General features: G+C 41.0%; 1 protein-coding gene across 4 annotated transcripts in view; it reads right to left on the bottom strand.

Annotated features, from left to right (window-relative positions):
* Positions 1-13,974, bottom strand: part of gabrg2 (gamma-aminobutyric acid type A receptor subunit gamma2) — a 51,792-nt gene that overhangs the window by 16,203 nt on the left and 21,615 nt on the right. For all 4 annotated transcript variants that reach the window (XM_070982540.1, XM_070982537.1, XM_070982538.1 and 1 more), the window contains exon 6: positions 12,009-12,146. In XM_070982540.1, the coding sequence (XP_070838641.1) occupies positions 12,009-12,146 (138 nt within the window). The remainder of the gene's footprint in view (positions 1-12,008; positions 12,147-13,974) is intronic.

The raw sequence follows: 13,974 nt of genomic DNA, 5'->3' as shown, positions 1-13,974 counted from the left end.
TGATTCATGAGAAACCTCTGTTTTATTAGCAATTCTGAGATTTATCCTCTTATGAAATGCATTAACCAACCAGACACAGGATGTTCCACCACTGCTCTCTCCTTATTTCTTATGGCTAATTACTTTGAAACCCTGGGTTGCAGAATATTATGTAAGGCCAATAAGCTGACTGAGAGTAGTATCTAGCACCCAAGCATGGAACTTTATAAGAATTTATTGAGCAATGAGGGCCTGGCCTCGGAACAATTGCTCCACAGAGTGGCATCAACTTTGGTCTGCTTTTAAGATCTAAACAAGTCTCAGTCGGGTAACAAGATGAGACTGTTAAAGTTCATTCTATGTGTGTGTGCATGCGGATGTGAGTATGTACAAACTCCATTTATATGCTGTAATAACAGTTGTTGCAACCTAAGATTTCTAAATCTTTCTGTGCATGACTCTGAAATAATGAGCCCCATTGTTGCACTTCAGTCACACTTTTCAAAGAAATACTGTGTACTTTCTCAGAGCTGCACACTAAGGACTAATATACATTTGGTACATTCAGGTACCTGTTTGAGTCATGCTTCTAGCCTTGTATTATGTCACTATGACACGTCATATTGGGTCAACATTGACAGCTTTGGTTACTGGTTAGTTAGCAAATATATTCCATATAAAATTAAATAGTTAATCAAATATGACACATGGTTATAAATTAAGATATGTATAACAGTATATGGAATTGATTCATAAGCTCCACCTTGACCCACTACAACATTGAAATATTGTTTTTACATTACGGCACCAGTAAAAATAGAACAATAATATATTGTACATAATAATAAAGCAATCCACAAGGACAAATCCTGCGTAATGAGCACTTTCACCTTTGATACTTGAAATATATTCATCTGATGATACTTTTAGTTCAACGCACAGTAAGTGATTTCTAAAAACAAACATCCTTGTTTGTGAACGACTGAGCCTGTCCAGGACGCCCCTCTCAAACCCAATCATGACACTATCACCTGTCGTCAATCAACCTGTTTACCTGTGGAATGATCCAAACAGGTGATTTCAGAGCTTTCCCAGTCTTTAGCTGCTCCTGTCCCAAATTCAGAATAAGCAGATATTTACAAAAATCGAAGAAGTTGATGAGGTAAAACTTTAAATATATTGTCTTTGTACTGTTTTCAATTGAGTATATGTCAAAAATGATTAGCAAATTATCATTACTGTATCATTATTATTTAGTTGAGTGTATTCAAATTGCAATATTTCTACTTCTTCCACCATTGGTTTGTTTTTAGTACACAGGAAGGACAATAATAACTGACATTATCAGTTAATCTCCCCATTAATTTCTCGATTGTTTTGTTGGTGAAATTTCAGAAAGTGATAAAAAATGACATCACAAATTCACAGAGCCCAACGTGACAAATACACAATGTTTTTCCTCCCACACCAAAAATTAGTACATAGAGAGAGGAAAACACACATACAAGTACTGCACCATGTAGTAGTCGTGGTAACAGTAGCACTGAAGTTTCTTGTAGTACCAGCAGGTATTTATCGTGAATTACACCATACCTTTGATTTTCTCCCTTCCAGTCTCTCATTCCTCCTTTGTCGAAATCTAAGAGCAACCCCATCAACTGAAGTCTGACCTTCCACTGCTTCATGCTGGTGCAGTGACAAACATCTTTCAGAATGACGGCTGCACCAGCAGAAGTCAAGAAGAACACAAACCTCCAAAAACAGCATCTCTGACAGCTCTGACCTGTTTTGGAATTGGCTGAACATCCTCCTCCTCTTTTTCTCCCCTCTCGTCCTTTTTTTTTTTCTTTTCATCCCTGCATCTCTCCGCCCCGTGACCTCCATCTTTGCCTACCGGCATCTCGACCGAAAAAAGAAATCAACAACACCCTCACTTATTTACGTCCACTTGCTTTCCGCATCTTTCTCCCTCTTGCAAATGAGATGACTTTAATTTTGTAGTCGATGTATTGCGGTGCCCTAGTTTATTGCCCTGAAACTCATGTTGCACATGTCGTTGTGCTGCGGAGAGGTTTGGTGTCCTTAAAGTTGATGAAAAAACATACATTATGTAGACATTTATATTCAGATACTGAGGCTGAAGAGGTAGGGACTTAAGTAAGCTGCAGGAGTGGAGCCATGGGCTGTCTTAGATATTGAATATTATTCTATTTCTCAAGCTTCACCCACTGTCTTCAATCCATATTCCTGTGTGCTTCATGGTCTGTCGGCCAAAAAGAACAAACACCACAGAATGCTGAGAGGACTGACAATCTAACATGCCACAAAAAAAGAAAAAAAAATCTATTTCTCTAAATCTGTGCTCCTCTGTTTTGCACCACAGGCGCTCTTTTATATGCAGGTGGTGGTCGATGGGGAAGAAAACAAGAGCTTTATTTTCCCAAAGCAATCTCTTCTCCTATGGCCTATCACCATTCCCTGTTTTCAGGTTTTAATTACTGGCTTATTAGACTGTCAACTGAGAAAGGCAGAGGGAGAGAGGGAGAGAGCAGGCGGGGGGGGGGGTTGCAAAAAAGTAGGACACAGGAATACACCGGGCGCAAAATAAAAAAATCATCTGTTTTGCGAGAGTGAGCAGGGAGGAAGGGTTGGGGTGGGCTGTGCACAGCAGACGCTTGTACATGTGAATACTGTTAGTGTATGGGGTGGGTTCGGATGTGTGTGTGGAGGATGGGGAGGAGTGTAAATTGGTATTTAACTTCACAAAAGGAGGATTCTGGCTGAGTCAGAGCATTTTTCCTCCCACTCCTGCCCATCACAACTATCACCCAGAAGCAAGAGGGAGAATACACAGAGAGAGAGACAGAGGTGGGGGGTAGGAAGGGGGGGGATGAAGGGAGGGAGAGATTAGAGACAGCAGCTATTATAGCAACAGAGCGACCACGGCTAATGCATTGTTTCAGCACTTCTTAACCTTTTTCCTTCAGCAAAGACAGAGCGCCCGTCATCTGATGAACAGCGGCAAGGTATTATTACTGTGATTAAATTACTGTTTTCATGTACAGTCATGGATAACATATTGTGCAACTGATTGCGCAGCATTTCAATTTGTCTCCATACGTCTGACTAAATACTCTCCGAAAATAAAGTGATTTCAACAAGCGAATTAAGCCCAGCAGTTCCACCTCTGCTGTTCGCTGCGAGTTTAATACTTCATCGTTCACAGCAGAGCGTCGCTGAACTACTTTGCGTGGACATGACAGGAAACCTGTGATACGGCCATGAAGTAACATCTGAACGTTTTCCTGCTCTGTATGTATCGGCATGTTCCTCGCTGTCATACCGCGCCACCCTTTTTCACATTTTCGTGAATTATTCGGAGGATGGAGTGTTACTCATCAAGGCAATTTATGCGTCTGAAACTGGAATAATTTCACACAATATGCTTTCACAGGTGTTTTATTTGATCAGGGATGCAATGTCTCAGTAACAATAAAAAAAAGCTATTGGCGTTGTGATTTTATTGCTTTTTGTCTCCCTCCATCTTTTCTTGATTAAACCAGGCAGGTGGTGACAAGCATCCTTGTCTCAGTGGCATTGCTTTTTTCTTTTTTTTTTTGTTCTTTCAAGGAATCTGATTACATTTTCCCTTTAATTTGCTTTGGATTCCTGCTATTGAACCCATACGTGACGTGACCGTTACCACACCACCACTGGGGGATTTCACAAACCTCCTGACGCCAAGGCAATATCGTCCCACCTCTCTTTTAAGTGGATTTCCTTAAAGGAACAGCTTTTCTGTTTGGCAGCGCAATAATAACACAGCACAGCCTTGATGAAACCCCACTAATCATTACGACACAAAACTCAGATGTTATCTAAGGACTCACAATCAATAATTTTCTTCTACAAAGACCCCTCTTTAAGATTTGACCCCAAAGTGACATTAGAAAGAAGGATGGGGAGGAGAAGCTGGCGACTGAATGACCGTGGCATAAAATATTTAAGGACTCCATCTCATCTTGGTGTGATTCTTCGCTCGTGTTGTCAAAAATATTGTTTTTTCAATACACATCGTTTCTGAATATCTCGAAACCATTTCACCGCTCGTTTTCCGCAGTGTCGATTCGCTGGTACCAGCTGTGCTTTCTCGCTCTCTCCTCCCTGACAGCGGGACGTCACACACGCCGTCGCCTCTCACTCCCTCACAGGGCTCTCTTCTTCCCCTCACTCGTCTCATTTGCTCAGATGAATTTCGCTCACAACAGGTCGTGGTGTATTGCAGGTTTTGTTGCGGTGTTAGCTCATTAAAGAGGGCAAGTGCAGAGCCTCAGCAGCCCGTTTTAGTTGAGAACAGCAGGAGTGCTGTTTGGAAATACTTTGCATTTGAGGGAAGCGAATAAGGAGAGGAGAAGGATAAATGCATGCCCGTATGCAGGCGATGCTACAGCAATGCTAACGAAAGGTGTTAACACAACAAATTTAGCAAAGCCCTGAAGGACACACACACCGACCTCTAAAAAAGAATTTGGAGAGGCTGCTGACAGCTCCCATTTCAACACCACTGAAGCATTAAACAAGATGGCCCAGTAAACTGCTGTTGATAAGAGTGTTTGTGCATGCTCACAGCTAAGCTAATCCCCCTCAGAGCTATCAAACCTGACGGATCTCAGACTGCAGAGTTTCAGCTGATAGGAAAATACTTTGATTATGATCTAAACTAAATGAACTTAGATGCTGTTGTGCACCAGTGGTGGAAGAAGTTCTCACATCCTTCAGTTAAGTACTAATACCACACTGTGAAAAGTGAAAGACCTGCATTTAAAAACCTCACTTTAGTAAAAGTCTGTCAGTATTATCGGCAAAATGTACTTAAGTACTTAAAAAGCAAATTCATTCTGCAGTAAAACGTCCCTTTCAGTGTTTTACTATTATATATGATGTTTCTGGATGAATAACACTGCTGCGTTAAAGTGTACGTTGCATTTTATTGCTTTAGATGTTTAAGGCTGAGCTAATTTTAACTACTTTATATTCTGTCTTAATCTACAAATATGAATCATATTCTACTTTATATTTATCTTTCAATACAAGTCTAAATCTTTATGCCCTTGGTTGTGTCAATTTTTCCCTGTGGTAAAGAAAACAGTGTTGGATATTGCTATTTTTCAAGGTATTTTATCAAAGTTAGAAATTCCAGTACTGTGGTAACACCATACTTCACCTTCTGTTATGTTGCTGCAGCAGAACTATATCTATTCCAGCTGTATGTGAGAGTGTGTAGGAGTGTAGTTAAGGATTAAATTATGGTCTAGGTCCCCATTCGCAGGCCTAAAGATAGAACAATGATGCACTCTGCCATGCTATAAGGGGAATCCTTTGGCTTGTCAGAGAATGACTGTGCTTACCGCGCGCATGGGCGTTCATGTGTTTGTCTCGTTGACTGTTTCCTCTCGCCGGGTCACTTCCTTTCATCCACAAAGCCTCAAGATTCGCCCCATCAAAGAATCATCTGCAAACTGTGGAGCTCCGTAATCGGGAGAGGGCCACTGATGTGTCCCTGGGCTTTCTCCACTCAAACTGAATCACACAGGCGGGCGCACACAGACAACAGGGCTGCACGCCATGGCTTTTGGAAGGTCACTCTAAGAATAGCTTTCAATACATAAAAAAAAAAAAAGGACCAGATCCAGTGGAGAGCGCACACTGAAATGTGCATGCAAGCAAATGGAGACATAGGAGCATGCATTAATTCATGGACACAGGCACAGACCAAAGCACTCTGGATTTTGTCGAACACACACAGATATGTTCCACTGACTGATGCTCGTAGCGTACATTTGTGCACCGCTAAAAGCACAGCAAATTAACCACCTCACGTCCTGCTGAATACATCCCATGATTCACTGCTGAGGAAAGTGAGTCTACTTGCTAAACAAGGAAGAAAGACAGCAAATGGCATCGACCTTTTATGCTTGAAAGGAAAAGCTTCTTGCCCATCTATGCAATGTTTTTTTTTTTTTTTCTAAAGCTCATTTATTCCACTAATGTGCTGGGAAGATGGTTAGCAGCTGCACAGAGACCCCTGTGATAGCATTTGAAAGTGAAAGTTTGTAAATGCACCACACTGGCTGCATTATTGAGTTTCTTTAGACAAATGAATAAATCACCCATTTCAATATGCTTTTCGCCAATGCATATATACAGTGTGTGTGTGTGTGTGTGTGTGTGTGTGTATCTATCTATCTATCTATCTATCTATCTATCTATCTATCTATCTATCTATCTATCTATCTATCTATATAGAAAGATATATAAGTTCAGTGGTACAAAACACTGAACTTAATTATCCATACCTTACCATGTACATTCATTCAATTTTCCATTAGCAATATTATTTTTATACAATAATAATAATATTTTTTTTCATTCTATATCTTGTATTTTTTTATTCTCTTTTTATTCCTGCTACTATTGCTGCAGCTGTCTGTAACACTCTAATTTCCCAGTTCAGTCAAACTGGTGACCAGTGATTTTTAACTTTCTGACTGCTTGCTTGCAAAAAAAAACCTAGAGAAGTTTATCTAATATTGTTGCTGAGAATTTCTAAGATTTAGCCTCAGACACAGTAAATCCACTCATTTCACACACGCTCATAGTCTCCCATCCTTACACACTTGACCTCTGTAAACTAGCAACATGGGTCCAGCTCTGTTATTTCCCTTTGCAGGACCTATGAAATGCCACGACTACCATCCCTTTCCATTTCATTCCCTTCGCCCTTCTCTATCATTTGCTCGCTGCTCCTCCTCTTCCCTTTGCTCTCTCTTTCATTCCTCTCTGTCCTTGTCTGCACTGTGATGTTCATCACTGAACTCCAGCCTGGCAGATGGGTGAGAACACAGCTCCCAGCGTCAAGCTTAACCCAGTCATTGAGGGGTTAACTTTGAGGTTAACAGCAACGTTAGCTGTGTACCTAGTTAGCGCCTTGGCTGTCTTACATTCAGATCCTCTGTATCTCTTTTAGCTCCTCTCTTTAGGTCCACTGGTGTCCTTTAAAGGGTCCTTGCTTGTCAAGCAGCAGTGTTTTTTTTTCTTTTAATTTTTGGCCTGAGATAGTATGCGTGCATGCAAGTGTATGTGTGTGTGTGACTGTGGTTGTAAAAGCAGGTATAGGCTTCCAGGCAGTACAGGCGGCCCTGATATGAAGTGACATGTTAAGAGACCAAGCCTTTGGACACTGGCTGAGGGAGGGAAGAGACAACAAATGAAAACAGACATAGCCTTTATAAAAAGCTACAACACAAGTGCATCAGGGCAGCAGATGGCATGTCAGCGCCCCAGCCCCCTTTCATTACAATATCACTCAATCGTTCTTTAATCTTGCATCACTTTTTTATTTTTTTTATCATGATGTATTTTAAAGAGATACTCCAAATACGAGATAATGCAGGATGGTTGCACTGTGACATGTTGAGCCTGGGAGAGGTTGGCTTGTCTCACAGAATGAGAGGGAATCTCTTCCTCTGACTATTTGCTACAGTCATCCTTGTCTGGATCAGGCCAAGTCACCTGTCCGCTTAGCTTACCGTTAGACGTCCCTCTGTTGCCTCACCTGACCCGGTTTGACTCGATTTAACTGATGGGGATGCAGCACAGTGCTTGAACTGCAATGCTGTAAAACGTTTTTTTTTTTTTTAAAGAATACATGTAACTAAATATAACCTTCCATGCAGGGCAAACACATAGAACCCTTTAGCTGGCAGGGATTCAACGTATTGGAGAACATATTGTGGTGCACACTAGCAGATGCTGAAATGAGAGTTTGAGTTCAGGGTCGTCTGGATGAAGGACAGTCTCCCTACTTAACGGTCTATAGTCTACAGGCTCCTGCTACCAACACTCCATCAGTCGAGATTAGAAAATGCAGCGGTCAACAAAGCAGCAGTGTTTAAGCTTCACTCTCAGTGAAGGGATAAAGCAACACGAATAAAAACCATGATAGCGTTTGTGTTTCTTATAAAGAAAAACCCTAACATTTGTACTAATGCACCACACTTTCATACAAGTATGCAGCCACAACTGCTTCACATAACATGACTACAATAAGGAAACTGAGCTATCATAGTCCAAGATACAATAAATTATAACAATTAATAAAACGCTTGCTAGCAATCTAGCAATCTAAGCAATTACAACTTCTTGACATATGCTCAATTGAAAACAATACAAACATTATCTATCTATCTATCTATCTATCTATCTATCTATCTATCTATCTATCTATCTATCTATCTATCTATCTATCTATCTATCTATCTATCTATAGACAATATATTTAACATTTTACCTCTTTAGCTTCATTGATTTTTGTAAATATATGCTTAATTTGAATTTGATGCAGCAACACATTTCAAACAAGTTGGGACAGGAGCATTTCACAGGTAAACAGGTTCATTGGTAACAGGTGATAGCATCATGATTGGGGCATCCTGTAAAGTCCTTCTAAAGCAACGATGGAGCGAAGTTCACCACTTTGTGAACAGGATTGTATAAAGGATATTACTACGTGGGCTCAGAAACACTTTGTAAAACTGTCAGTGAACAGAGTTTATTTGCGAATGACTGCATTCTGTTTTTACATGGCGTACCAAGTTTTTTGGAATCAGGGTTGTAGCTCGAAAGCAACCTGAATTCTACTGTCAAAAATGTGAATTTATCATCTCAGTGATCATAGAAATAAAATGTCTAAATCACGAGTACAACTGTTCATGACAAGAATGTTTGTCGAAATGTTTGTTAAAATGCACAAATGGAGCTGATAATGTTGCAGCGTGTTAAGGAATATTTCTGCATTTCCAGCACACCTTCCAGGAGCGCTACCCGCTGCATGGCGAGTACTTGGGATGACTGGGAAATTATAAGGCTCTAACTGACTGCTTTTGGAGACAGATGTTGCGTTCATGAATCTTGAAGCAGGTCAGATACCCAAACTGACTGCAAAATGAGACAAGAGGTCTCTCAGCCACAGTCAAGGTTCTCCGCTCTGACAAAAGAGCAGATGGCTGTTTGTGGAAATAACAAACCCGATCAGAGAGAGAGAGCAAGTCAGAGGACGCTGCAAATTCTCCACTACAGCTCATCCTCCTACGCAGATTGCCTTTTCACGTTGTCACTTGAAAAATGTTGTGATTAAAACAGAAAATTTCCATGTTTTTACAAGTTCTTTTTTATTATCAACTTGCACCACAGTAGTTTGAGCATTTGGTTTTGCAAGTGCACATGCACTGTACACACCAGAACAGCCTCTCTGCTTCCCTATGTGTGTGTGTGAGCATTGCAGTGCAATCAGGGTGATATCAGCTACTCCCATGGCTACATGTATACGAGTGCATACAAGCTGGGTTTGCTGGGCGCCACTAAATAGCGAGTCTCTTTGTCTGATTTCATGAGTTTATTGAAATATTTAAAACAATAATCTACATTACAGAGGCCAGTGCATTATTTCTTGTTAATGTCACCACATCAAAATTGCACCGTGATCAAACATTTCTAAAAAGTGCTCTCTGTTAAAGCTGATGACTCATGGTCACAGTTTTGTTTGTCACCGTTACAGAGCTCTGGCTTACCTAACAGGGATAGCAGCTATTAACACCCTCAGCAAACACAACTTAACTGTTCATCATAGGAAGGCTTTGTTCATTGGTTCCACTGTTACCAACTGGCAATATATTGAAAATAAGATTAACATTCAGCAACAGAACTCCCATGCATGTAAAAACTACATTTTAAAAATAAAAACTTCATATTGTACTTCTTTCTCTAGCCACAGTACAGTACGTGCTTCTCAGAAGAGAGCCTGGACTTTTATTGTGAAAGGGAAACAATGCCTTAACTGACTAGACATACTGAGCTGTATATGATAGCAAGAATAATGGCCCTGCTGCCACAGTAACTTTACTTTCTGTAGCCTTCCAGCCAGCAGTACATTCTAAACAGATGGAGCACAGCCAAAAAACATCCATTCCCCCGATCAATACCACATAACAGATAGACCAGGATGAATATCTCATAAAAAGGAGACTGAGCTGATGCTAAAAAATAAAAGATCGCTACCTTTATGTTGGTCTTATTAGGGAAATGTGTAGCATCTTTTTCTTTTTTTATCATTTAGCAAGTAGCAAGTTTGGGCAAGTAAGTGCTGAAGCGGCTGTGTTTCCTTCTAAGCCATTTAACAGTAGGATTTATGGGGGGATCTTTTGCTTGTGCATGTATAATAGACCCTTATTTTAAATGTTCAGTCACTTCCTCTGGATAATGCAGCTGATCTAATGAGAATGAACTCTCCTCTGGCCAAAGTTAATCTCTGCGGCAGGCAGGCCTTCTTTCATTCACACCACAGACAAGTGCAAAGAACACAAACACTTCCTTGCAGAACATCACATATATTACTTACTGACATCTCATGAATATAAACATAAACAGACAAAAGCATATGCATGAAAAAACAGTTGGGGCCCTTCTCTAAAACGTCAACACCGTCCAGGAAAAGCAGCTGTTTTTTCCCTCGAGCAAACATTCGTATTCCTGCATCATTCTGAATGGAATCCAGCCAACGCATCATAAGAAATACTGTGAATGACGCACAATTTCCTTCTCTGTGTTATTTAATAGCGCTGCATTCTTTAAAGCCATCCAACCTTGTTACAGCATGCCATGAAGGACAGTTCACTCAGGTATAATAGCAGTAAAATCGGAAAGAAATGTACATGAGGGAGTCAATATTTCAAAGTTTTGCTGGCAAACAGCATTTCTATTTTGCAAAGAAAGGCTTTCTAAATGTATTCTCACATTTATAACAAATCCTCACTGTGCATTTCATTGAAGATGATGAGTTTTACAAAAATCTTTCTTGGACATGTAACAGATTATCATAATATTACTAAATAAAATTACATTTACTAGTCCACTTTTCAGTGTCAAAACAACAGTTTTACAAGTGTTCCTGAGCCCATGCAGTCATATCCTTCATACAATCATGTGTTCACAAAGCACTGAGTCTCACTCCATCCTTGTTTGTGAATGCCTGAGGCTCCCCAGGATGCCCCTTTTGTCCCCAATCATGACACATCTCCACGATTTTTGAGGAGCAGCCACAAAGTGTCCCGTAGGTTATGTTGCACTGGCTCACAAAGAGTTCTTAATGACAGCAGTGGCTGTGACACTCTGAAGATTTCACACATATTCAAAACGCCATCTTAAGCGTCACAATTTGAACCACAATGTTCGGTATATAATTAAAAGCCAAAAGCGTTGAAAGTGTCACTTGTGCGTGTGGGAAAAAAAGTCAGGACAAGTCATAGAAAAGCTTTTATGGAAGTGCATGAATGTATGAATGACTGGGAGCCATTTTGGATTAGTTATCCAGTGCTTTCAATACATCCACAGCTCCTCCAATTGTGCCGTCCTACCCTGAAAATGTCCATCCCACAGGAAGTGACATGTACAGTAGGCACCTCTTATGGATTTTATTGGAGGCAGTGGGAGCTAAACATAACATTACAAGTCAGGTCCTGTTATTCTGCTAGATCATGTTGTAACCCCTAGCAACAGACAGGATCAGTCTGCAGATCAGATTTGAAAGATGAATCGCAATTTTCAGAGAGTCAGAGAGAGATTTACTTAATTTTATAAAATATTTAGAGTCACTGGCATGCAAGGTACCGCCTGATAACAGTAATAATGTCCCTCATCCATTCATACATGAGACTCCACCATGTCATCACATTAGGGTGAGCTGCCTGCACCCTCCTGCCTCCATCAGATTAAATGCACCGTGCCCAACGTGAATGTGTCATGCAGCACCCATGGAATCGCTTTTATGTTGCAGCCACCACGTGTTCGAGAAATCGCTGCTGACACACAAAAGCAGGTTGTCACTTGCGAAGAACACGTGTATTCAGTCAGCCTTGACTGAAAGCGAAACAAAGAAGGGGCTTGTTAGCAAAAACAATAGATTATGTTCTTACCTGAGACAGTCCTGACAATCTCAGAGGTGTTTCTCAGGCCCACGAAGGAGAACTGGTAGAGCCTCCAGGAGCGGATGTCCCCAACCTCCACTGAGCTCCTTTTCCACTTGTACACAATCTCCTCCCTGGGGTAGCCATCTGAGCAGGAAAGACCCGAGTTAAAGGAGCTTTGTGCAAAAATGACACAATGTTTTTTAAAGACTAACATTCATCCCTTTCAGGAAACATCTTCAGACTTGACTCCTTCCATAAGCTCCCTGCTATATAAACAGTGTTCCAACGCTGTTCAGTAGAAATCTAAACCATAGAGCACACTGTTTTATTTCAGAGTAATCCATACCCACTAAGTCAGCTGGCTTGCAAATAAACTGTTTCATGAAACAACCATTATATAACAGACTCCTGCACAACATGTTGACAAGATACCCAGTCCATCTGTGGAGAGAAAACTTCTTTTTCTGAAGCACTGAGCTGACGTAAAAGCAAACATTACATGATTGATCCATGGCTGGCTATGAGTCGGACTAATGTCATTAACTCAAGAGGATGCTCTCCGGTTGTGAGAATCACAATAGCAGTCTTACTTGTCTGACACTGATTCACTTAGACGAGCAGATGCATTTTCATAATCAAATCATACTTCTTAGCATTGAATTTATGTCCAGTGTTCAAATTTAGGAAAAAAAAAAAGAAGCCTGTTTGACGTTATTTTCAATGAATCGCGAGTTCAGTTCAGAATTGGGCTCCTTCTTTCGTGACAGGATGTAAACAGGTGCTAAAGTCTGAATGTAATCAGCCAATTCTCTTTCGATTTCGCTTAGCGCCGTCTTCAGTCTGGTGATGAGCCGTGTGCAGCCGACGAAGGAGAGAAGGAGAGAGCTTTAATAATGCACGTGAAGCTTCCTCGCTGCAAACTTAAAGTGGCTTTGTGACTAAAGTGCTCTCAGAAATTCAGTAATGCCTGACCTCAGAGCAGCAGGGGATGGAAGGATCTGCCCCGTTCGCCACGTTGCAAACATCCAGGCGGGCAGTCTGCTCCTTCGCTGGCAGTGCATCCAGGACAAATGACTGATTCAGTGTCCTTTCAGGAAGCTCGAACAACAATGCTCCTGGAGCTCAATAACACAAATTCACTTCGGAACTAGTTGTCTTGTTGTTGTCGAAATTCAAATATTAATACGAACATGCAATTTTTGAGCTGAACTGAAATAATGTGCCGCCCCTCGTTACACTGGGATCTGATCCTTCTGGCCATAGTCACAACCACCGCAAAGAAGGTTGCATTGGAAATTCCACAATGCTCTGTTGCTTCGCGGCACGTGTTGAGAAAACATGCCGCGTGATAAATTGCTGCACACACTGCTCCGCCTGCTGCCTCTGAGATTGAGCTCATGTACTGTACATCAAGTGATTTTCAAAGTTCTGAAAACATCCATGGCTTTCATCAAATTTAAATGAACGCCTCTGTTCCATTTTTAGGCCCGATGCCCCCCTGGTTTCTCTTTCTTGTTGCTCTGGAGCTATTTAGGGAGAATTCTCTCTCGAGAATATCCCATGGTGCATCTCTCTGTGGATCCATAGTGGCCTCATTAGCATAACTTATCCCCCATACGCCCCTTACATGGGGGGGGACTGACTCATTTGGACTCGTGTCACTTTTTGAAATGTCTTTTAGAGTAGTATTGACAAAGTGCAGGAAAATCAATCAGTGCTTTGCCTCTGGTCGAGTTGGCAATGAGACATCTATTATTAAATCCCTTTGCTGGAAAAAAAATAAAAATTGGGTGACAGTCGTTAGCAGTCAGAGGAGAGAGGCACTGCGCTCTGTTTATCAATAAACCACTTCTTGGTAAAGTACCTGTGTATCTGTCACGTCTTCTTAACTATAACTTAAGTTCACAGTGCACTATTAGACTATTTGGTCCTGGAGGATCATGTTAGTACTGAGACTAGGAAACTGGCTCTA

The sequence above is a fragment of the Chaetodon trifascialis genome, chromosome 16 (assembly GCF_039877785.1).
Source record: "Chaetodon trifascialis isolate fChaTrf1 chromosome 16, fChaTrf1.hap1, whole genome shotgun sequence".
Taxonomy (NCBI): domain Eukaryota; kingdom Metazoa; phylum Chordata; class Actinopteri; order Chaetodontiformes; family Chaetodontidae; genus Chaetodon; species Chaetodon trifascialis.
This window is presented reverse-complemented; position numbering and strand designations above follow the sequence as displayed.